The 24,600-nt window shown below is 40.5% G+C and overlaps 1 protein-coding gene across 2 annotated transcripts in view; it reads left to right on the forward strand.

Annotated features, from left to right (window-relative positions):
• Positions 1 to 1,267: 1,267 nt before the first annotated feature.
• Positions 1,268 to 24,600, forward strand: part of armh3 (armadillo like helical domain containing 3) — a 28,047-nt gene continuing 4,714 nt past the window's right edge. The window contains exons 1-24 of one of the 2 annotated variants that reach the window (XM_030058735.1): positions 1,268 to 1,408; positions 2,553 to 2,662; positions 2,758 to 2,814; positions 4,133 to 4,279; positions 4,522 to 4,629; positions 4,780 to 4,872; positions 4,980 to 5,054; positions 5,706 to 5,792; positions 7,073 to 7,129; positions 7,256 to 7,299; positions 7,832 to 7,892; positions 9,357 to 9,403; positions 10,903 to 10,978; positions 13,693 to 13,786; positions 15,323 to 15,424; positions 15,745 to 15,803; positions 15,889 to 15,954; positions 16,050 to 16,119; positions 17,001 to 17,061; positions 17,161 to 17,249; positions 19,520 to 19,602; positions 20,045 to 20,171; positions 20,393 to 20,468; positions 22,170 to 22,248. In XM_030058735.1, coding sequence (XP_029914595.1) covers positions 2,561 to 2,662; positions 2,758 to 2,814; positions 4,133 to 4,279; positions 4,522 to 4,629; positions 4,780 to 4,872; positions 4,980 to 5,054; positions 5,706 to 5,792; positions 7,073 to 7,129; positions 7,256 to 7,299; positions 7,832 to 7,892; positions 9,357 to 9,403; positions 10,903 to 10,978; positions 13,693 to 13,786; positions 15,323 to 15,424; positions 15,745 to 15,803; positions 15,889 to 15,954; positions 16,050 to 16,119; positions 17,001 to 17,061; positions 17,161 to 17,249; positions 19,520 to 19,602; positions 20,045 to 20,171; positions 20,393 to 20,468; positions 22,170 to 22,248 — 1,860 coding nt within the window. In that variant the 5' untranslated portion in view covers positions 1,268 to 1,408; positions 2,553 to 2,560. The remainder of the gene's footprint in view (positions 1,409 to 2,552; positions 2,663 to 2,757; positions 2,815 to 4,132; positions 4,280 to 4,521; positions 4,630 to 4,779; positions 4,873 to 4,979; positions 5,055 to 5,705; positions 5,793 to 7,072; positions 7,130 to 7,255; positions 7,300 to 7,831; positions 7,893 to 9,356; positions 9,404 to 10,902; positions 10,979 to 13,692; positions 13,787 to 15,322; positions 15,425 to 15,744; positions 15,804 to 15,888; positions 15,955 to 16,049; positions 16,120 to 17,000; positions 17,062 to 17,160; positions 17,250 to 19,519; positions 19,603 to 20,044; positions 20,172 to 20,392; positions 20,469 to 22,169; positions 22,249 to 24,600) is intronic. The other variant, XM_030058741.1, reaches the window with a different exon arrangement.

A 24,600-nucleotide genomic window follows, 5' to 3' on the forward strand; every position in this document is an offset into this window, starting at 1 on the left:
CCTCCCCTCTATCCATCCTCTCCTGCTCTATACAGGTGGCTTCTTAATACTGGTCATTATGAGTCCAAATACTCCTTTGCTTGAATCAGCCGGTCTTCAGTCACATGAACCACTGTTTACTGAAATGTCAAGAGCACAACACCCCGCTGCTACCACAATAATCTCAGAGGCCTGCTACTTTCAAACAGCTTCAGGCTATTCTTGAAATAAGCCAATCTCCTTTAAATGCAGAGACTCTTCAATCATGGCACACAAATAATCTACAGTAAGTGCTCTTGGCCTGTATCTTCTTCACTGATGAGACACAGATGCAATCAGTGGCCACTCATGAGGAGCCTCTGTTCGCCTCTGCCCTATCCAGATCAGAGGGGTTCGAACAGGCTAGGTAAATACTGAATTATAGATAATTACAGTAGCCATTGACAAAAAGGTAGAGAAATATTTATAAAATGATTTGTATATTTCTATTGTATGTTCATTGTCAAAAATCTAGATATCACAGTACCATTCATGATTTTCACATCCTCAAAATCTCTTTCTTCCTCTTTCAGTGTAACCACTGGGGTGCCGCAGTGCTCTGTGGGGACAGTGGATGGTGTCAAAGAAGAACAATTTAATTCTCACATCTGTACTCAGAGGCGATAGACCGGTTGTGCCTGACACCTCTGGAGCCACCCATGTGCCCCTGTTGGCCCGGCCCGGGGTCCAGTCCAGCTGGGGCCCTCTGCTCTGAGTCCCATCTGCTGAGTGTGTCTCTCTGATTTGCAATAAAGTGAAACTGCTGGACGATGGCACAACCACTGCCCTTAAAAAACAAACAAACAACAAAAACAAAACAAAACAAAACAAACAAACACAAAATCACAACAACACCTAATTTAATTTAACACTCACACTTTCCCCCCACATGTTTTTCTGTGGACATAGTTACAATTCCAACATACACTGTGATATGTTCTCTTTTAACCAGTTGGTGTGACTTAATGCTGCTACTACTATTGCTACTACAACAGCAACTACTACTATTACTAAATTAATGATCATAACAAGAAGAAGAAACCAAAAACTATATGTAGCCTGTAATAAACATGATAATTAAGATTATACTGTGTCCGATTTATTAAATGCTAAAAAAAAAAAAAAAACTGACGTCACACTTAATTTTGCGAAATAATACACTTGCTCTACACTAACCTCAAAGGTTGAAAGTTGCTAGATCCTGATAAATATAAAAATATATACATCGTAGTGTTGACGCTCAGCTGCGGTCGCCTCGGAGCTGTCGGGTGCTAAGACCGTGTGGACAAGCAGCTGTTAGCAGTATGCTAGCAGGAGCTAGTGACAGGTTTCCCCCGACAAGGATTCATGAACTACTTTTAAGGTTATAACATTAGTACTTTTTATTGAGGTAAGGCCAAAAACTCTTAAGCTTATAGAGAGCTAAATTGTGTAGCTCGGCAGTACTGTTATGAACAGCTGCACCCAAACTTTAGCCAGCTAACGTAACGTTAATACTCCTCTGGCTGACATGCTAGCTTCTGTCTAGTTACTACTTAGCATTAGAAGGGGTGTTGTTAGCTAGCTGGGCAAACGAAACACCTAAACATACCAACTTTACTTGACATAATTGTTAATAAACTAAGCGGTCGCCATGAATTTACAGGGCAAGAAAACGGGTTTGCTAATGAGACCATACTGCTGTGTGCTGTAAACAGCAAGTTAAAGCTGTGCCATTTAGCTCCCGTAGCTAAGTTAGCTAGCTAGCAGTCTGCTCACTACCCAGCTTGCATTCATGTCATGTGCCGTCAATTTTAGTATGGTTAAATGTCAGCTGCCATTCAAACAACATCACACTGCTTTATTTATTGCATTGTGGTATCGCTACCGAGCTGCTGACCTACTTGACTGATTACACTGAGGTTGTGGTAATGCTGATTACCATGTCACTGTGATTTGAAATCCCTCACTTGACAAGCGATTGCTTTCTATTTCCTTGGATTTTAGACTTCATCGCGAAGACAGTGTATGTCGTCCATTGTGAGCAAAGTCTACACTTACAAATAACTTCATATGTGACTAAATAACTTGAAATTGAAAGAGCCTGGTGTGAATACCTTGAGCCAATAGTCGAAAGCTAATAGTTGCTCAAGTCTTTGAATTTGGCCTGTCAACAGGTGACACTCCTCTTTACCTGGTTGATGAAAGTTTTTTTTTTTTTTTTCAGTGCAGCAGTCTATTCCATTCAAACACCATGACACAACTCCAAGTTTATTTCTGAAGACTGTAAACAGTAGGGGGGCAATAGTGAGGAGGGAGACTATGCTTAGACTGGAAGGCTCAAGTTCAGCGAGTATCTGCCCAGAGGTGTCACTGAGCAGTGAGGTGAATCTCTGCCATCTACAGGGGTGCTGCGCCTGCTCTGCAGATAACTCTGCCTTTGGCGCAAAGAAAAAGACAATTTTCTGTTTTGGGGATCAGTAGGTTCAGGAGCTCTACAGTGCATTTTTTCATCATTTGCGTTTTCCTTTGTCTCATTTTGTCTCTGTACTCAGACCTAGCCATGTCTCAGGTGGAGAAGAAGGCAGGGCTGCTGAGGAGGACATCATCATCTAAGAAACCCCTGAAGGAGAAGGTGGTGTTGATGTATGACGAGATATTCGCAGTGAGTATTATGATGAGAGAAGGCTATTTGAAAGAGTATAGAGGTAAAAATCAGGTTCACGTCTAAACTATTTTCTGTCTGTTTATTTCCTTTAGAAAGAGGATCCAGCCAAAAACAATCCTCGCTTCTGGGATGAGCTCTTTCTTATGAAGGTACAGCAAGAAAGGCAATACTTGAGCTCATTACACACTACGTTAATGCACTCCAGACCTGGAATTATTCTTGTATGGAGGCAGTGCAGCAGCAAGCAGTGATAGGATACCTCAAACAAAAATAACTTAAAAATAATAATATAACAAGCAATCTAAAACAAATGAAAGAAATAATTCTCTTATCCTGCCTAAGAACTGGGAATGAAAATTTGCTGTCTAGCTATATCGCTCTACATTGCACGTTGTTTTTTTTATTGTATGTGCCCATGTTAATAAATATAAAAACAAATTAAATTTGCAGACTAATAACAAGTTAGCAACTGACAGTGTTAATACATGGGAATTATAAAAATATAAATGAAAGTATGAAAAAGTTTGTATCATAGCATGAAGAGGGCGTGCAAAGCAGCAGTAATGGTAGTAGCATGAGTACTGTCAGTAAGTAATCACAAGATAAATGGCAAATATGTGCAGTATGAGAATAAATAAATATACAATGTGTGCATTATGAAATGAGTGAAAAATTAGAAATAATTAGCCATATACAATGAGAAAAAAAAATGAAATTAAATATGGAAACAGAGTTACAAAGTGCAAAAATGTGAATGTACTCACATTAACAGGTCTGCAGAGCTTGATACATATATTTAAAAATGATCTAGGTGTGTAGCTGTGTTGTAAACTATTGCACTTGTGTAAAAAATGAAGTTGCTTAACTATCTGTTAAGATCAAAAACCCATCAAAGAGGCATCATATGTACAGAAAAGTGACAATGTTCACACTGATATGATAATATAATCAGAATCAGAACATATCTGTGGAGGGGCGCAGCAGAAGAAAAGATTCAGAGATATGTCTCTCTTCATGTGCATCAAGTATACTACCAGCAGTGCTAACAAAAGCAATATAGAAAAGCAGAAAAGCAGCAGACTCTGTGGCCTGTTTCACTGCCCTCCTAGCTGGCTGAATCTGGCACTCTTTGGACATGAAGTATTGCGAGTGGAATTTGTTTGATAGTTTTTGGCAAAGTGGCATTCATAAAGTGACCTTTGTTACTTCGAGGGTTGATTAGGTGGATGCTGAATGTACTGTGAGGCTGCATCAATCCACTCTATGGGATGTGGGAGGTGTTATCTAATGATGGAGTTTGGTCCTCATTGGTCCTCATCTTCCCCAGTGCTGCTGCTTCCAGGGTGTTCACGCTCAATCCGGCGTTTCTTTCTTTCAGTGTGTCTGTCTTGTGTTTTATCTTTCACTCCCATGCATGATCACCCAGCCATCTCACTTGTCTCCTCTGTCTCTCCTCATGTCTCTCAGGTGAACCTGGAGTATCTAGAGTCCAAATTGGAGAGTGTAGATGGGGAGGAGGTCCAGCGGATTCAGGACAACATCAACTCTCTGTTCCACCATTGTGTTCAGGCTCTGGGAGAGGAGCACCAGATCAAAGTGGTCAATGCCCTGCAGGTAGGTAAAGATGTGGAGGAAACCCTTAATTTTTCACCTATAGCTCATATTTCTCAAACCAGCCTCTCAGTTGTGTGGATGAGACTGTAACTGTGGCATTACATAATGTTATCCTGTTTCTATTTCTGCAATGGTTACAGCTGTGAAAGAGTGAGAGGAATGCATGGTCTATCAGTGAAACATTTTATATTATGCACAGTGTGAGCAACCTCTGTGTTCCCTTTCTCTTCCTCTATTCTCAGACTCTGTGTGCACTTTTCCGAGGGGTTCACCAAAAGAACAAGTCGGCGTCTGGCTTCGACATCATCAACATGCTCATGGGGTTTGACAAAGCCGAGCTTAGGATGAAGGTGTGTGAAGGGAACAGGGAAATTGAAAAGATGCGTATTACGGAAGAGGAGAAGGGAGTTACTGGAAAAGTCATTTGAAATTGTTTTTTTTTTTTTCTTTTTTTTTTTGTATTCATCCATATTCATCTTGTGTGTCTGTGTGCCTGACAGGACTTGATGGAGAGTTTGGACAGCCTTCTTTGTGGCGAAGGCTCTGAGAGTTTAAAGAGCCTCTGTCTCAAACTGCTGCTGTGTCTAGTGACGGTGAGACAGAAATATACATTACCTTTAATGACATAGCCTCTGGAAAATGTGGTACTGTTACAGGAACATCACGGACATTAGAAATATCATTGTGAATTTGTTTGCAGGTAACAGACAATATCAGCCAGAACACCATATTGGAGTATGTTATGATTAACAGCATCTTCGAAGCCATTCTGCAGGTAAGTGATTGGTTCAGCCAAGACCATAGACCTTTATCACAGCAGCCATTTTCACATGAATTGCACGGTAAACACAGGTCGTAGTAATGACATGAGTAAGGGTCCATTACATTCAGGTTTAATATCATTAAAAAGATGTACACACACAATGGAGATTTGGCTCTACTATTGTGGAGTCTGGTATAACAGGCTGGTAGTTAGTACATTGACATTTTATCTTAGCAAACTGATAGAAAAAAGTCTGATTGTTGTGTGTATGGCAGCCATAATTGGTATCCAACCCACAAATATCTGAAATTACACTGGATTCTATCAGGACCTTGTCCCTTTCAGAGCCTCAGGAGAAAACTGTGGCTGCTAGCCATAAAGAGGGTTGATTGGATTTCTGTCTCCAAAATGTGTCTTCAGCACACGTCATCGATGTTTGCAAACTGTGACGGGGTCTGCTGTGCCCGCTGGCTCACAGGAAATGATACACTTAAATCAAAAGGAGTCTTAATTAATGTCATTAGAAACACCTGTGCTTACTCTGTTATTTCATGCCAAATGGCTGCTGTGGAAAAGGTCTGTTCTCAGGATCTTTTTTATAAATGACAACTATTTCCCTCCCTTGTACCCATTTTGGTCACAACTGCTCCCTCTCTCCCTCAGATTCTGTCGGATGTGTCCAGCAGAGGGCAGCATGGTTATGATGCTGTGGTCCTCCTGGCCCTCCTGGTCAACTATAGGAAATATGAGGTACATTATCTGTGCATATGCTCGCGTGTGCCCATGCGTGTCTTCACATCTCACAAAAGCAATGCTGCAGGAGTCAAAGTAAAATTTATTCACCAACACATAGACGTAACAGCCCTGTTGTAGAGCCTATGCTAATCATCAAATGAACACTGGCAGCATGGCACAACAGCTGGAATATGAATATCATGACCGTCACATTTTGTGCTGCGTGTGCATAAAAGCTTTGTCTGTGATGCATGTATTGTGAGCTTCGCTCTTTCACGACTGGAAGGGCCACTTCAACAGCACCCGTCCATTTTTGATGATGGAGTAGAAAATAAAACTGTCCCAAATGGCTTCCACTTTCCCTCGCCAGTCGCCCCCTCCTCTCCTCTTTTTCATTCCTCCCCTCATTTGTTTCCTCTCCTTCCATTTACTTCTTTTAGGAGAGGAGTGAGGGAAGGGAGGAAAGAAGGAGTGATGAGGAAGCTCTGGGGTGCTCTCTTAATCCTAAACCAGCTACACTGGCTCTATTTTGTAGTTGAGCAGGAATTTTGAGCCGTATATCAAACAGGAGGCAACGAAATTCCCTTTTGGGACCTGTCATGTGTCATTATTCCATTTATTTTTCATTACATAAGGTCTTCAAAAGTCTAAAAATATCTTAGATTTCACAGTGACTTTCTAGTATTCTAGTAAGAACATGTCAGTCTTGTTTAACATTAGTTACTGATATGTTAATAGTTAATATTGGAGTTGTTTTTTTTTTTTAATACTGGCTCCTATGCAAGTTCCACTCTGGGTCACAGAAAGGACAGAGGTCTGCTTGCATGCATGTTTTGGTGTATATATTTGATGTATTTTGTTACTGACCAATTTGAATAACCGTAACTGTTGAAAATCTGTTTTTTTTTCTTTTGACTGGGTCCTGAGTTTCCCTATGGGATGAATAAAGTATCCTCTATTCTTTTCTATTAAAAAAGGTTTAAATTTAAAAAAAAAAAAATTAGGCAGAAACCCAGTTACATCATGTGAGAGCGTACAAGAAAGTTTCTTTGTTTGTTTCCTTAAAGAGAGTGTGTGATCCATTCACAGTTAGCATTTTTATTGTTTAAGACAGTGGAAAATAGCAATGCAGAGGAGAGCTGAGGTGAAACATGAGAGAGGTCAGGCCAGATTGAGTTAATGGCCAGTTGAGGCTTATGTGAGCTCCAGAGATGAGGGACTTGAGCACTATCACTGGCCGCAGAACATTTAATGTTTAATGGCTATTGATTTTTATGTCTTTCTCTGTTTATTAGTCTGTGAATCCCTATATTGTGAAGCTCTCCATTGTTGATGACGAGCCGACGCTAGATGTGAGTGTTTATCTTGTATCGTCTCTAATCACAGAATAATAAAGGGCCAGTCTGATGCAAGTCTTGGCCTTCACATCAAGCAGCTCATCATAATTTGATTGAAATATTTGATCTTTTCTCTCCTAGGGAATGGGCATGGTTGTCCACCAAGCTCTGACAGAATATAACCGGTGAGATCCTGAAAAATAAAATTTCCATGTGTCAAAAAGTGTGTGATATTCTAAGGAGCCTGACATGATCAGTTTAGGTTTGATCTTTACCACAAATCTATTCTTATTTCTCTAAAAAAGCCCTTTACCTAAGTTATTTATGTCTGACAGTTTTCTTTGGCTGTGGGTAATGCTTTTAGATGAGACAGTTTGGAAATTCAAATTCTGTTTGAAAAGAAGGTCTTGTCTGTCTGCCCGCTCAGACAGACACATCAAAGTGATGGATGATAGCTCGATACAGTTCATTGTTTTGTGTTTAATTCGGTGCCCTAGGAGAATCTACAGCATGAGGAGTAGAAGGAGCTGCGTTGTTATGTAAAACTAGGTTAGGTCGTAAGTGTTATGTAGGGATGAAAACATGGTTGTTTGTTTCTGCTGCTGTGTGGTCCTTCTCTCTCTCTTCTCTTTAGTCATCATGTCCTCCCACTGTTTGTTTACTACCTGCTTTCTGTCCATTTTGCTATATTCTGTTGCCCATCCTTTTTCCTTTTAGGCAGTACAAAGACAAAGAGGAAGAGAACCAGGGTGGCTTCTTCTCTACACTTACTAGTATGGTAAGATCCTGGTCTTTGTATTCTCACCTCCCTGAACACCTGATAGTTACTTGCCATATTATTACATGCTTGCATGCTTCTTAAGCCACCAAATTTTGGCACATAACTCCACACGTAGTTTTGGCTTTTACCGCATACACCAAACATAAAAAACATGCAACCCGATTGCAACAAGTGTGCTATTGCCTTTCTTAGCATTCCCACTTAACTGATTTTTTGCAATTCTAGTTATATGTGATTATTGGCCCACTACAAATGAAACTTTTGCAAGGCTCTGCATCGCACAGATTTTGTGATACCTACACACAAAAATTATGAAAAATGTGCGTCTTGTGGTGCAGAAGCAACATGTCAACATGTCATGTCAGTGATCCGACTTACCCATTTTTCCCAATTGCAGTTTAAGTGGGATTTTTTTTTTTTTTTTTTTTTTTGGGACACTATACAGAGATACGATAATCGCAGAATGTTGGTAGCTAGAAAGCAGGTCCCCTCTCACTGACACAGAGATACACACGCAGCTCTGCATCTCTCCTTTTCTGTCTCAGTGGCCACTAGCACTGCTGCCAATACATCCCATCACTCACCCCAACACCCCGGCAAGTGCGTAGCAACCACCCCAAACACCCTTGCAATGTCCTAGCAACCACCCCAAATATCATAGCAACTACCTAGCAACACCTTGGCAACCACCCATAACACCATAGTAACTGCCTAGCAATGCCCTAGCAACCATCAGGAAAACCATAGCAATTGCCTAGCAACTCCTTAGCAACCACCCAGAACACCATAGCAACTGCATAGCAACACCTCTAGACACCATAGCAACTTGCAACCATCAGAAACACCATGGAGCCTGCATACCAACACCCTGGCAACCACCCACAACATCATAGCAACCAAATAGCAAAACCCCCAGACACCATAGCAACCGTATACCAAAACCTCCAGACACCATAGCAACAGCCTTGCAATGCCTTAGCAACCATCAGGAAAACCATAGCAATTGCCTAGCAACGCCTTAGCAACCACCCAGAACACCAAAGCAACTGAATAGCAAAACACCATAGCAACAGCCTACCAACGCCCTAGCAACCATCCACAGTACCAAAGCAACCGCCTACAAACACCATAGCAACTACTTCAAAGACCATAGCAACCACCTTGCAACCATCCAGAACTCCCTGTCAATGTCCTAGCAAGCATTCTGTATACCCCAGCAACCATTTAGCAAAACAACTTCAAACCAAACACGCCACGGCATAGCGAATGGATGGCAGTTTAGTGCATGGCCACACGTTTGGCAATGTAGGCAAACACATTTAAAGTTTCTTCAGAAAGTTAAGCCAATTCTAGTTAGGTATACAGTTTATAACCCAGCTTTTTGATCTGACACCTCATAACCAGGGCCACCTCTGGTATCAATGCTGTTTACTGATAGCTAAATGCTTCTCCTGTCCACAGGTTGGCAGCATGTTTATTGCAGATGCTGATGAAAAGCTCTCTGTACAGTAAGTACAGTTATTCTTTTCTTTGGAATCAGAGAATTACTGTTGGGATTTTTTTCCCTTGTCCTCTTTTTTTGTCATAAACCATTTCATTATAGAATTTTTAATGAAAATGTATGTTGTAATGCTATAATCAGTAACCACAGCGGATCATTTTGGCTGTGTAGAACATGTATGTTTAAAGGCAGACTATGCAGTTTCAAATGTGAGGGCACACCACTTTGTTTACTAATGATAAGGATGAGCATCATTAATCTAACACTTAATCTTCTTGAATCTAATGCTTTAATGTCAAATGTACACAAGTGTATAAACAATGGAGTGAATCCTCTTATATTTTGGGTTATGATTGAGTAGAAGTGTTTTACTTAACTCCTGAAGCATTTCTAAGTTATAGTCTTTTGAGAATTGATTAGCATTCATCAGTCTTTATCACATAATAATAAGGAAAGGCAGCCATCCCTGTTGAAACTTCATAGTCTGCCTTAAGAGATTTAATGTAGTTACCGTGTTGGACAAAGACTGCTTACAGCTTCCACATGTCATATTCAGTGCAGTGCAATCTGGGGGTTGTCAACCCATCCATGAGTCAAACCAGACATTACTGGTCTGGTGTTGACAAAGCTAGGAGTGGTGATGCATTATGGCTTTATGCTCTGGTGTTAAAAATTGCACTAATTGGCCTTGTGGGGAAGCTATAGGTCAAAATGTGAAATTTGAAAGGCTGTAACTGCTATACCACTGGCCTGATTTTTATAAAACATAAAGAGCTGATGCATCTTGTTACTGATTGGCCCCAGGGGGTCCCTGTGTCATTCATAGAGGGCAACATCTTTACTTGTTGATCATGACCATGTGGGAGTAAAAGATCATCTGAAATTGTTTGAGTTTCAGTACAATTGTTCATTTACACATGTACAACGTTTTGTGCCCAGTAAGTTTACTCAGGTATTGCTTGTTGATTGACAAGCCTTTGTCTACTCACATTGATTTATCGCACTACAACCAAAACAAAGTTGGGATCAGTCTTATCTTTGTGGGTAATATTAGTATCAGTAAGCAAAGTTTACCGTCCTCAGTAGAAATCTTGAATATAAACTAATGTATCAACATTAGATATCATGTAATGTAATCCTGGCATGATTTATTAGTGGTTACACACACGGTGCAGTAGTTAATGACACAGCAAATAAAAAAGTGCATGTCATGGCTCCATGTCCATCATTCCTGAAGCCCCACTGGGTTTGTGGATGTGCGGGGGATGTAAAGCTGCAGAGAACTGCAGTTATGACCACCATGAAAACCCTTCATAAACTTGCTGAAGCGTAGAAGTGGCTGCTAATAAATGTTAAGCACCACTATGCCCTTCTGCTTGCCCCCCGAGCATGACTGGATCAAATTCTAAAGCTTTCCCCAACTCAGCCTTAAGTTATGTTAGACTTTTTGGATGCTTTGTTAAATAATTAGGCAGCTCTGACCTCTGACCTCCCTTCTATTTCAAGAACCAATGAGGCTATTCTGCTGGCGCTGTATGAGGCTGTGCACCTCAACCGCAACTTCATCACCGTGTTAGCACAGGTAAGATATTGTGCTTTTTCTCCACTTGTCATTTCAAGTATCAGTTGATGCCCACATTTTTCATATGTTAAAAAAATGAGGTGAAGCTAATTTCTACCATGCTGCTTCCATCACTTACTCCTGTAAATCACCAAGGAGAATTAGAAGCTTCCATAAGTGCATGGTTTCCATAAAGGAAATTACTTGGAACAATTTCAGTGTGAATTTTTAGTGCTCAAAAAGGATGGATGGGTACTGCATGGCAAAAGACTGTGCAGACTTGTAAAGGTGAGCATTGTTTAACAACCACAATAGGACTAGTCATTGACTGCAGTTTGAGCACCCCGGGAAATGGAAAATTTTCCGACAAGGCAGGAATTTCTTCACATTTGGCAGATTTGGTGTAATGCTGATCTTTTGATAGCCCATGACATTTTGTGTTTTGTGTTCTTTTGACTCTAAAATTCTTTGTCTGCCTCTGTCCTTTCCATGCCACTGGTAAAAATCAGCCTAGGCATTTTTTGTCCTTCTACATTCCACTCCTATATCAGGCTGGTCATCTCTGATGTCTGATAGCAATGAATAGACCCAAAGGAAAGACTGGAAAGATGTGTTTGACAGTGATTGGAGAAGAGGAGGAGATGGAGCATTTGTTTTCTTTATCTATGACTGCTGTTGTGGAAGAAATGGTTAGAGAGAGGTTAGAGAGCGGAAGAATATTTTAAACAATGTTAATAATTTCTACCATGGATCTTTTTTTAGCACAGAGGAGATATGCTACTCAAACACTTGGCATGTAGTGTTAGTGTATGTTTATGAGTTGTAGAACATAATAAATTATCTTGAAGGAGTAGATGTTTACCAGTAAATTACTTATCAAACAGACCTAACAATTCAACTACCAATGAATGAGCAGGAGTATGCATGTGATAACACAGATTGAAAAATAAGCCGAAGTGATACCTCTTCTATGAATAGACAAGCTAAGCCAGTGTGCTGCTGATAGCCAGTGAAAATAGAGCGGAGTGGCAACTCTTCACTTTGTTACACAATCTATGTCAGTGCGCTGCTGTAGCCTGGAAAGTTATTTTGCCTTTTGGACTCGTACGGTGCCGGTGCAGTTGTTGTAATTTTGTTTTTCTAGGTGGTGCAGGTGAAACGACTGGAGGGGTTGTTCCACCCAGATTTGCTTCTCTCCATGTAATTTTCCCCAGACATACGTTCATATTCCACACAAAAACAGGATTTCATTCAAATTATGTCAAATCCCGCGATATTCCGTGTTAAAAATAGATTCCGTTTTATTTGGCTAATTCCGTGATTCCGTCAGCGATTCCGTGATCGTGGAAATTGTAGGGCCCTACAATGTTAACATTAACAATAAAATTAGGGTCGTTTTCACAGGCTTGACCAAAAAATTGGATTAAATTTAATCTTGCCTAGGTACCTTTCTCTTGCCCTTTTCTCTCCCTCTGCGAGCACGCAGTAGTAGAATCAAACAGGCGGGTGATGACTCCGGTGTTGATTTTTCAAAATAAAGTTAATTGCAGTGTAGTGTAACATTTCATGATATTTAAATTATCATTTCAAACTCTGATTATAGTAAATTTATGTGCGCAAATATAGGCTATATATATATGTGTATATCTATTCATACAATATACTTTAAATTGTTTTAATATCTGGAAAAAAAAATCATCATTCCAAAGGCGTGGCGGTTTTGCTGTCACGGTGCGCCACGATCAATTACATGTAGCGGAAACCCTGTGTGTCATGTGAAGATCTTGTATGTCATTAGGAGTGTGTGTATACTGCAGTGTTACTTGGGCAATATTATAAGGGATGAAAAACTGAAACTGAAACTTTTGCTGTGGTATCAAATCAGGTTATTGACAGACAGAATTTACAGGCATGAATGAGAAGGATTTATTGGTTGCAGTTTCTAAACACAACATTCAAAGTTTGCCCCTCATTTCTGGCTAAGTGGGTTTTGCGTGTCCTAGGATGGGAGATGGAAGGAATGCTGTCACTGCTAGGAAAAAAATGTTGGCCCGCCCGCACCCACCTGTCCAACAGAAAACAGGTCAACAATGCATTGCTCTTCATCCTCATCGTCTCCTTCAGTGCTCGTGAGCGGGTGAAAGCCAATCCCAGATTCACTCTCGTCAGGGAACGAACTTGGCTTTTTGCCTCACTATATTTTCTTTTTTCCACAGTCGGTAATTTTTGTAACTTCATATTGAATGTTGTGCTATTGATCTGACATTGTGCGCTGGTATTGGGTAGGAAGTGTCAAAATTTGATGCCCAGAAAAGTCCTGAGCTCAGCAAAGCAAGAAAATCCAGGCAGAGGGCAGGGTCTCTGCAGATATAAACACGGACACACACTTCTCCTGGGTCATAAGTGGTGATTGAGAGGGACTATTTTCGAATGAGTCTTTATATTGTTTTTTTTTTTTTGTAGGAAAATCCTACTCATTCTGCCTTTAATAATTATTGTTTTCAAGTACCAAAAGTGTGGTATTGTGACACCCCTAGTTAGTATTTCTTGAAAAACATACTACAAATGAAACTCACTTCTCCAGCGTGAATTGGTACACTTGGATGTGGCTGAGAACTTGTATCCCATCTTTGGGTGAACAGCTCCTTTAATGGCTGCACAGATCAGCTAAAACAGTGTTGCTTTTCAGTGACACATTATGGACTTAGCACACTTGTTTTTTTGACTCTCAACAGAGCCACCCAGAGATTGACATGGCAGGTTCGCCTGCCACCCCGATTCCCACCACTCCTACGACACCGCTGGGCACAACGCCGCCCTCCCTGGACAGTGAGTCATATTTCATTGATTCTTTTTTTGTGATTCTGTATGTTCTGTAAGAGCTTACTGTGGACGACAGATATGGCTTAGTCATGTGAGCTCTGTGGGTTCCCAGTTGTTTTACCTTAAATAATTTACCTAAAAAGAATTGTCCACTGCTCTGTTGCCACAGCAATCACAGAAAATGGAACACGTGTCCAGAATGTGTCCTAGACTGGGACTTCACTTAATCCGCTTCTTTCTTGAACACCTGAAAGAGTAGAAAATGGATCAAGGGATTTCTAAAGCTTTCGGCATCGTGGCTCTCTGCCTGTTTTCTTCAGGTTGATTTGTGCTGTGTTTTTACATGCATTTTTGATAACTCTCCCTCCAAACATGGCAACTCTCACTCACTTTTCCCGTGAGTGCACACACTCAGAATTACACATGCACATGTGCACACACACGCACGCACACACAACCACACACATACACACACCACTCTGTCTCCGCTGCATCCTTGTCAAATATATAGTAGTTTTTAAGGCCTATCTGACACAAGTGAGTTGTTAATTACAAATGATACTTATCTACCTTGTCTTAATAACAAGATTATTACACAACTCCAGGCACTGATTAACCTCAGTTTAAAGCTAAGTGCATATCTGTCACTTCCTGTTTCAGGAGAGGCATATGTTATAGTTGACCGAGTAGAATCAAAAACAGCTCATTTGGCATGCATGCATGCTGTAACTATTAAAAGGAGTGTGTTTCTAACTCTGGCTGGCTCTCTCTAATGCTTCAAACCTAAGAGCCATTTGCTATATAAAATATTAACCTCCAGCACCAAATACAGATGAATCTTTCACATGCAGCCTTCATCATGCCATGTCACAGGAGCTTCTGTCCCTCAGTAGCTCATTTACTTGGAACGGAAAAGGTCACACACACAAGTGCGTGGAGGCCTCACATCATAAATGTACTTTTTCCTTGCCATGATACAGCCTCCTGTAGCTATATGTTGTGCATGTCAAAGCTGCTTTTCCACTGTGACCGCAGGGATATGAGGAAGGGGAAGGCAAATGAGAAATTTTGGGGAAGGGGGTTCTATCATTTATCCATGAAACAAACTGCATGTTTCAGTGAGCAGAGATTTTTAAATGGATGAAGATGCTTGTCTAGACAACACAAAAAGCCACAGCCCAGTAATGGGTCGAAGACATCACTTTTCGTAATGCTGTTATTCGCCTGAATGAGTGCCGCCTCTCCCTAAACAAGGATGTCTCTACTTGTTATACTTACTGTTAGACAGTGTACTGTAGTTAGGCTCAAGTTTTAAAAATGCCATTTTATGACCTTAGAATTTGCTGCACAGTTGTACTGCTGGAATTTCTTTTATTTGTTTGTTTTGGGGTGGGGGGGTGGTTAAATTTATCCTCATAATGTCCATTCTTTTTTGTATGCCTTTTCTTCAGTTGCATAGTAATGTTTCAGGGAGATTGTTGATCAAAATGTCGCACATTGTTAGTAGGTTGCACTGAAGCTACCTGTACATCTCTTGTGTAGTGATGAACAACCCAGAATTGCCTCTGGATCCCAACCTGCAGACTAGCAACCTGCTCATCACCTTCCTCAAGTATTCCTCCATTGTCATGCAGGACACCAAAGGTAAACATAACCCCTGGTGCCCTTCTCCTCTCTGTCCCATCACTCTGTCTTCATCATTCATTACTCTTTCACTCTCCTCCATCTCTGACCATAAGTGATCTCATAGTTGTCCTAGACACCAGAGGTAAACAAACTCTGTTCCCTCCTATCACTTTATCAATATTTCACTTCATCACATTCATTTGTTTCTGTCTCCCTCTTCCATCAACATGCTCCCTCAGTCCCCCAAGACACCAAAGACACCAAAATAAAACTCCACCCTTTGTCTTTCACCTTTCCACCTGTCTGCAGTCCCACTTCTCATCTCTGTGTGTTCACAGATGAGCATAGACTCAACAGCGCCAGACTGTGCCTCATCATCCTCACCTGTATAGCAGAGGTAGGAGCTGTGTCCAGCATTTGCAGGTTTCAACATCCTGCTCCAATTGGCTAGGTGTCACAATCTGTGTCTCTTTGTGTGCCAGGACCAGTACGCTGATGCCTTCCTACATGACGACAATATGAACTTCAGAGTCAACCTGCACAGAATGGTGAGTTCACGTGACGATGTGAGGGAAGGAACAGTGGAGAAAGATGAGCACAAATTTGTACATTTCTTCATTTTTCCCTCCTGTGTCTGTTCCAGCCAATGAGGCACAGAAAAAAAGCCGTGGACAAGAACATCCCCTCACGGCCTCTCGTGTGTGCTGTTCTAGGTATGAGGAATCTTTACCACCATTGTTACAGGATTACCTTAACTTCAGACAGGCGACCAAGTGAATAAAAACAATTGGTTAATGGCACCACTTGGGCTACAGTCACAGAAACATGGGTAATAAAGAGACACCCTAGATAATATAAAACTATGTGCTATGTGTTTTTCTTGCATGCTTACATTTGGTGCAGAAACAATTTGTCTACTTACTGATTAGCCAGTTGACATAAAATTAATGGATTGTAGTTTTGATAATCGATTAATTATTTTATTAGTTGATAAAGTAATTATACAGGTGATAAATACAGCTTCACAAATACTAAGGTTTTGCTTGCTTGTCTCCATTTCATTAATGGATTCACTGTGATTATTTTAAATATGTTATAAATAAATAACTAAATAAATTAACAGATTAACTGACAACAAAAATTATTGTTAGTTTGAAACCTTTGTGCCAGGCCAGGCAGTCAGCATCTAATTTTCATGAATTTTGTGTGCAGATTTCATTTGTTGTTGTTATTAGTCACATCCACCCAAAGGCTATTCAAATCTAGGTGGGGGGGAGAAATGTCCTGATTAAAGCTCATTGGCCTTTCCTTTCCTGCGTCAGGCAAATTCCTCATGTAGAAAAATTTAAACTCAAAGAACATGTCTTTGCATCAATTCACACCACTTACAGTGAAGTTCAATCTATCTTGCTCCATCTTGCTGACTCTGCATCCATTCATGTCACCACGAATAATTTTATCGCAGTGCGTCTGAGTGAAGGGTTAGACCAACTAAGAAAAAAAGTTTTGTACATTTTAACCCTTGGCTAGTATCTCAAAAACATTTCTTTGTCTCTTTCTTCCTGTATGTGTGTGCTGTCATCCCTTTATCTAGATCTGATGGTGGAGTTCATTGTTACTCACATGATGAAGGATTTCCCCATGGATTTATACTTGTGAGAGCATGTGCACATTATACACAAACCAAACTTTGCTATTCCTGTCTGTTTGTTCAGCTTCATCATAACAGTTGTGGGTTTTTGTTTCCCATGCAGGCGCTGTGTACAGATCATTCATAAACTCATCTGCTACCAGAAGAAGTGCAGAATTAGGCTGCATTACACCTGGAGAGAGCTCTGGTCAGGTAAAGCTGTCACTGACTTTGTGTCGTTGTGGGTGCTTTGTGATTAGTATTTGTCCTGCACGGTGCATTGTCCTCCCCATGAATTTACATTGCGTCTCCATTTTTACATGAAACCAGCGATTTTAAATGATACCACACCATAAAAGTTCATGGTGTGGAAGAGCTGTGGGGCTGCAGGGGATTAGCACGCTGTGTATGTTGTACACAGTGGTATGTAACCAATGGAACAAGGTAGCTTTCATTATCATAAAAAGAAGAGAAAAATACACATTTCCAGGTCCTTATTTTACCTTTTTGGTTTTGCCTATAAAGATAAAGTCAGTTTATTCACAGGAGCCCCACAAGATCCTTGGGGTCTGTCTTGTTAAAATCAATGAGATCCGACCAGTATCAGTTAACATGGGCCCAGCATCCTAATTATCAACATAATAGACTGACAAGATCAAAAGAGAGATTATTTCTGGTAGAGTTTGGTATTAGCAAGGCTAGCTCTTTGCTGATCACATACCAAAATATATAATGAAACCTGGAGTTCTTTTTATCAGGAATCATTGTTGTTGGTGGTGGGGTAGGTACTGTTGAATTGTGTTAAAATGTCTTTGACCTAAAAACAAAACAAAACAAAAAAAACATAATTTCCCAAGTGTTCACCAAATTTAAAAATTACCTTAGGGATGCACGATGATATCAGCATGTCATCAGTAACGGCTGATAAAGGCTTTAAAATGAATATCAGCATATCGGATATCAGCAAATAATAAATATGGCATGTTTTAGATAACCTAAGCTAAAGTCGTTTTCTTATTTTGCATTATTGTGCATTTTGAAAAGCTTTGTATTTTGTGTCTCCCTCTGCCAGTGGGCCATCACAGTAGGTGTAATTAAATGTTAATTCCACTACAGGAGAGACTTGATGTTCTCTGCAACTGGGGGGAAAAAATATGTGCATATATCTGCATCGGCAGTCGGCTAAAAGATTTGGAAAATATCGACATATCAGCTTATCAGCAACAAATCCAATATTGTGCATTGCTGAATTGCCAAAGGCCAAAATTTTCCCCACTGTATTTGGTCTTTATTAGGTATGCTAATAAAGTGACCATAACTACTGTAGCCCCATAAATCTTTTAATGTTCTAAAATTATCTGGATTATTAAATAATAATGATGGAGAATTATGGCGTATAATGATGGAGAAGCCGTTTGGTTTTGTTTTACAATGAGGACTGATGTCTTTTACGATGAAAACTTCCTTATTCTTTCCCACAATAGTGATAAATTAATTACTTTGTTGTTCATTTGCAGAGTAGTTTTTATGCTGTAAGTGGCTGGTGGTAATTCATATAAGTAAATAAATAAACGGCTTAGGTAATTGTTTTTTTTGTGAAACCAGTGCAATAAATTGTGGCAGAATGTTGACATTATGACACTTTCATGTCATGTGTGGGATCTTTGCATTAAATAAACAATTGTGTCAAATTAATTGTAGTTTCGAGGGTTCTGTGACAGCATGTGCTTTAAACTGTTTTCGAGTTTCACATGCAGTTTGTAGACATCATGCATTCATAATTTAAACCTCCCAGAATTTTTGATTTGCTGGGCGTCACTTGAAGAGTTCCATAAATGGGCGCTGCTTTTGCAAAAGAAAGCCAATTTCCCTCTAAAATCAATGGCCCTGTTGTTTTCGAAACATATTGCATCATTGAGAGTGGATAATGGCTCCCTAAGGAAAGCACTATCAATCCTGGTGGCCTTGTTTTCAGCCTGGTCAACACACAACAGGGTATCAATTTAGGCTGTAATGGCCCCATCTCACTGTGTCTCATTAGAATACAGATTCCTTTAATCAGACCAATAATCGCTTTAATTCCCTCAGTAACAGCCTCTCCTCTTGGTAATAGGATACCATGAAGTAAGAATGAAGAAAAACCTAAGGATAAAGGAGAAAATAAAGCAGCCAAATAGAAACGGAATATTTGTTTTTATTTTATCTTCCTTCTGTGTTTTGTTATTCTAGCTTCTTAAAGCTTGTTAATGGCTTCTTGTTCATACATTTACAATTTTGTTTATGGGTTTTGTTTTCCTCTATAAAAGCTTGTGAAAAGATGTGATTTGGTGCTGAAAGGTTTCCCCCATGCTGTGTCTCCATTATCCACCTAAATAATGATGCATACTTTGAAAAAAGGAGGGTTGCCAGTGTATGTTTGTTGTTAGCCAACTATCAACACTTCAGATTATTGCATTAATGAGTTCATGTCTCCCTCTGCACAGCCCTCATCAACCTGCTAAAGTTCCTGCTGTCAAATGAGACCACACTGCTGGCCAAGCACAACATCTTTCATCTGGCTTTGTTGGTGAGACACACACACACACACTCCCGCACACCCACACATGCGAACTTGACAGAGTGCAGTTCACAATGGAAATTGGTTTCCCGGAGATGTGTGTATTATCTTGTAGTGGGAGGACAGCCAGCCGCTGTACAGTGGGTGCTACTTGAAAGCACACTGTATGTGTGATTGAAATCACACACTGAGTTGAGTGTGAGATTGCTTGTTTTCTTTGTCAGAATAGATATGATCAGAGCAAAAAAGCCCAATGAAGCTGCCTTAAACTGTTGGACTATCAATTTGATTTCTCTGTTGAACTTTTATCATGGTCTGTTTTTAGGGACTGAGTGGTTTTGATTTGTAAACACATCTCCTGCTTCTCTGATTAGGTCCATTTGTTTGAACATGAAAGAACTGGACAGCTTAAGAGAATGGTGTGTGTGTGTGTGTGTGTCTCTTCATCCAGGTGGTGAACCTCTTCAACATGTTCATAACATATGGCGACACGTTTCTGCCCACCTCCAACAGCTACGACGAGCTATACTATGAAATCGTGCGAATGCACCAGGTTTTTGACAACCTCTACTGTATGGGTAAGACAACAGACAGTTGTGTGATTGTGCACGTGTTTGTATGTGTGGGTGAGAGAAAGACCAACAGGATGCTTACCTGACAAGAGTGCCTGTGAGGTGTTATCCAAGAGATGGCTAGTGTGTGGTTTGTGTGTCATGTCTGCTTAAATCTGTCTGTCTGCTGCCATAGCTCTGCCCTTCTCATTTAATCCTCCTTTTGTTTGCCATTCTCTGCCTCGCAGTACTGAGAGTATCAACCAACACAGGCCAGTGGAAGGAGCCTGCCAGTAAAGTCACACATGCCCTCCTCAATGTCAGGTAAAAACACATTCACACATTTTCACACATAGTAACACACATATGCTGAGATGGGAAGAAGGGGGAAAGAGGCGTGTTGGAGTCAGAGAAATGTGAACGTGAACAGAGTGTTATTGTTAGGCCAAAATAGAGTGAGTGAACGTCTTTGGGACTGTAATCTGGCCTCTTGCTCCCTAGCCGATTCCTTTTTTTCCTCCCTCTACTTCCTCTCCTCGATCTCCCTTAGGCCTCTCTGTTTGGTTATTTCAAAGCCCTTATCTCCTCAACCCTCACCCCCTTCCACATGCATACTTGGCCTCTTCTCTCCTATAATCTCTGCTTCCTCCCCTTCATCCCTATTCCCATCTCCTCTGAAGGGATGATCCTCTGAAGTCACCCTGGCTTTGAGGGCCCTGAGGGCACCCATATGAGTAGGATCCTCCCCTAGGATACAGCGAGTCGGTAGTCGAGTCTGACTCCACTACTATAATAGGCACTTAACAGGGGTTGAAAGGTAGGGGGAGAGAAAGGAAATGGAAACAGTAATTTTGCAAACTGAATGAATGAATGAATAGAGGCGGAAGGTATGAAGAAAGCGGAGGATCTGTTTTGAGTTTATAAATGCAAATGAAGGCACCAGTTCCATTTCGGCTTCCATCAGTTTGTTTTGCTGCACGCTGGCCCCCCACGATAATTGACAGCAGAATTACCACTGTGGAGAATTCTCTGCGTTTTTGTCACCACAATTTATTTGATACATGACACACTATAAGGAAATAAGCCATTTCATCTCACAGCTATGTTTATTGCGTCAATTTATATGTGAACCGTAAAGCAGTTTATTTCATTGAAATGAATGCAAATGCCGGAAAAGATTGCCACTGAATTTACATGTGGGATTCCCTGGTGTGCTCGCACAATATGAAGGAGGCATTTGGATGGAATTGAATAGGAATGAATACAAATGAGTTTTGTTGTTAAACATCCTGTCTGTAACTGGTATTGTGTGAAACTAAACATGTCATATACACTGTCAAAATGGTGTCGGCCAACTATGCACAAAGTACACACACTCATACCTTAAATCAAAGAAACAGTTTCTTTTTTAATGTCAGATTTTTTTCTAAATTTATTTGAATGTGCAAGTGCTTGAGGGATACTAATGAAAACAAATAGTGGAATGACTGGTCATGGGCTTGATGGATTAGCAGTGCTGTGTGTGTGTGTGTGTGTGTGTGTGTGTGTGTGTGTGTGTATGTGTGTGTGTGTGTGTGTTTTTATGAGAGCGTGTGTGGAAAAAAACTGCCAGTTGAGCCAACTGTGATGGTGCATCCTTCAACAAAAATGTTATACAGTGGTCCCTCGTTAATCACGGGAGTTACGTTCTAAAAATAACCCGCAATAGGCGAAATCCGCAAAATAGTCAGCTTTATTTTTTACAATTACTATAGATGTTTTAAGGCTGTAAAACCCCTCACTACACACTTTATACACTTTTCTCAGACAGGCATTAACATTTTCTCACTTTTCTCTCTTGTTTAAACACTCTCAAAGTTCAAACCTTCATAGAAAAATAAGTCCAGTAAAAAAAAAAAAAGCATGCAAAATTGCACTAAAAAAAATCTGCGAAACTGCGAGGCCGTGAAAGGTGAACCACGTTATAGCGAGGGAAAACTGTATATCCTATGTCGTTTCAAAAATGCTTATTTTTATGTGTTTCAGGGCCATCATTAACCATTTCAACCCCAAGATTGAATCCTATGCTGCTGTGAACCACATCTCTCAGCTGTCTGAAGAGCAGGTGAACACTGTGCCCTTTCACACACTTTATGTGATGTCACAGACATTCACTGTGTTTTCTCTCTTTATGATATATTTCTGTGACAGTCTCTCTCTGATGTCAAAGTCTGTATCACACAATGGTTTAGCTGTCTTGCTATGCAGTGTCTGTGCTGTCAACCTCTTTGTGATGCTCCCCAGTCTGATACTTTTCCATGTGACATCACTATGGCACCATACCACTTTGAATTTAGTTACCCTTTCCAATATTTTAATGCCACAGTGCCCAGTTACATGCACCTAGTGGCGGGCAACCTCAAGATATCAGATCAAATGTGTCCAAATCTTTTGACCACATGCTGTGTGGCAAAATGTGGATGGTGTAAAATGGGCCATGACCCTATGGTCTCTATGGGAAAGCATACAAAACAGATAAATGTGGAAAACACATACTCAAAAGTTCAACTTTTATCATTAAAATCAACCCAAACACAGAAAACTCCATGTCCACGTCCACCATCATAAACTGTCTTATGTTGAAGTTTGCTTTGCGTATGCTGCGGGCACCAGCAACACATGCCACATGTACAGTATGTAGAATATCTGTTTGTCATATCTGTTTCACCAGATCCATGTGTCACAGCACGGTATGTGGTCAAGATTTCTGTCAGTGTTTAGGCTTTTTTGGACTGGAGTAAATACAAATGAATTGCACTAACATCTTGGCTGTTTGGGCTGGAATCCAGTGAAACATTGCTCTCTACATTTAAAAAGTAATTCTTATGAAATTTTTATTACACGCTTAAAAGCACTCAGCGCTTTACACTTGTTCAGAACTGGCCACTCCGTTTTATTTTGAAAGAACGCCTAGTCATGAAGAAATAGTTACAGCTACGTATTAATGACTCTGACATTTGTTATTGTGATGAGGCACCGAAAGAGCAGTTGTTATCACAAGGCTGTTGTGCTGCAGGCTCATCACGGCTTATTCATAGCCTGAAGTTCAAGCAGGTGGGACAAATTTGAGCCCCTTCCACACATGCAGTCTTTCCCTGAGATGTTGAGCCACACTTCCTGCACTGGGTTGTGTATGAATGGGAGCATGGATCCAATTTCCCACCTCTAGACTTAGTAACATCTCAGGGTAAATACCAGTGAGGCTGTGTTGCGAATGAAAGCAGTAACGTTGCAAAGAAGGGCACATAAAGGGTTATGTCTGTCTGATGGAAGATGCTGTCACAAGGAGCGAGCAAGCCAATCACAAGACTCTGCTGCTGACGTATTTGTATTCGCGACTTTGTTTTCAGTTGCCTTGCCTCTCAGATATAATAACTGCAGTACAAGTTCTTCTTCTTTTCAACAATGGCTGGAAACTGGGCAGATTCAGAAATAATGGAGCTCCTCTCTGTGTTCTCAGTGGGTGAACCTGATAGGCGGCTGTGTGGAACAGTTAGAGATGCTGTAGCATACGAAAATAACATGAGTGTGGCGTCAAGAGCCAGAAAAGCCATGGCTTTTATTAAGTCCCTTGCCCCATCTGTTATGGTATTGTCATGGCATGTGTGAAAAGGTGCAGGATAGAAATGTTCCTGCCTATTTTTTTATTATTATTATTTTTTTAATCATTTTCTCCTCAGTAGTCATTTAACTCCTGTCTAAAAATGAAACCTGACATGTGACCTCAGAAAAGGGAGACATCAAATTATTGTGACGATAGATTTTTGAAGATGGATTTAATTGGTTTGTAGTAAGCCATCACAATTTGGATTAAAAAAACAAAAGCGCTTTATAAATCTTGCAGCTGTGATGTAAGCTGTGACACATTGTTGCCAATTCCCTGAATTGCTTTGAGGCAGAAAAGTACACAGCTGCTGATGAGCTGGGATATGTCAATGTCTGCAGATATTGACTTCTAAAAATAAGGGTTTACCTTCACGAGTTAGCCTTCCCGTGCACGTGCACACAGTCACACAAGGCTAGAATGGGGCCATTAAACATCTTGACAACTTATGAAAGGCTGAGTTATTCCATCATCATTAGTTAGAAAACTTGAACTTTAGAAAGAGAGTGAACTTCATTGGTATGAGTAGAGTAAACTCCACTTAGAGGACTTCATCATTTATGTCCAATAAGGGCATGATGACGACGGGGAAAAAAGCCAGAAGAGTCCTTTATTTACAAGCTGATAAGGGGGTGATGGATTCGGCTATTATACTTCTCAATTACCTTCCTGCTTTTATCTCCCAGATTTATTCACAACAAAGAGGCGAGTGGCAAAAGGTAGCAAGTGGTGTCAGTGGTCTGCCACTGGTGGTGTGTGATTACCACTTGGAGTATTAGTCCACTCAAGTTAGATCAAGTGTAACTTATTATG

Source organism: Myripristis murdjan, chromosome 1 (assembly GCF_902150065.1).
Source record: "Myripristis murdjan chromosome 1, fMyrMur1.1, whole genome shotgun sequence".
In the NCBI taxonomy this organism is placed as follows: domain Eukaryota; kingdom Metazoa; phylum Chordata; class Actinopteri; order Holocentriformes; family Holocentridae; genus Myripristis; species Myripristis murdjan.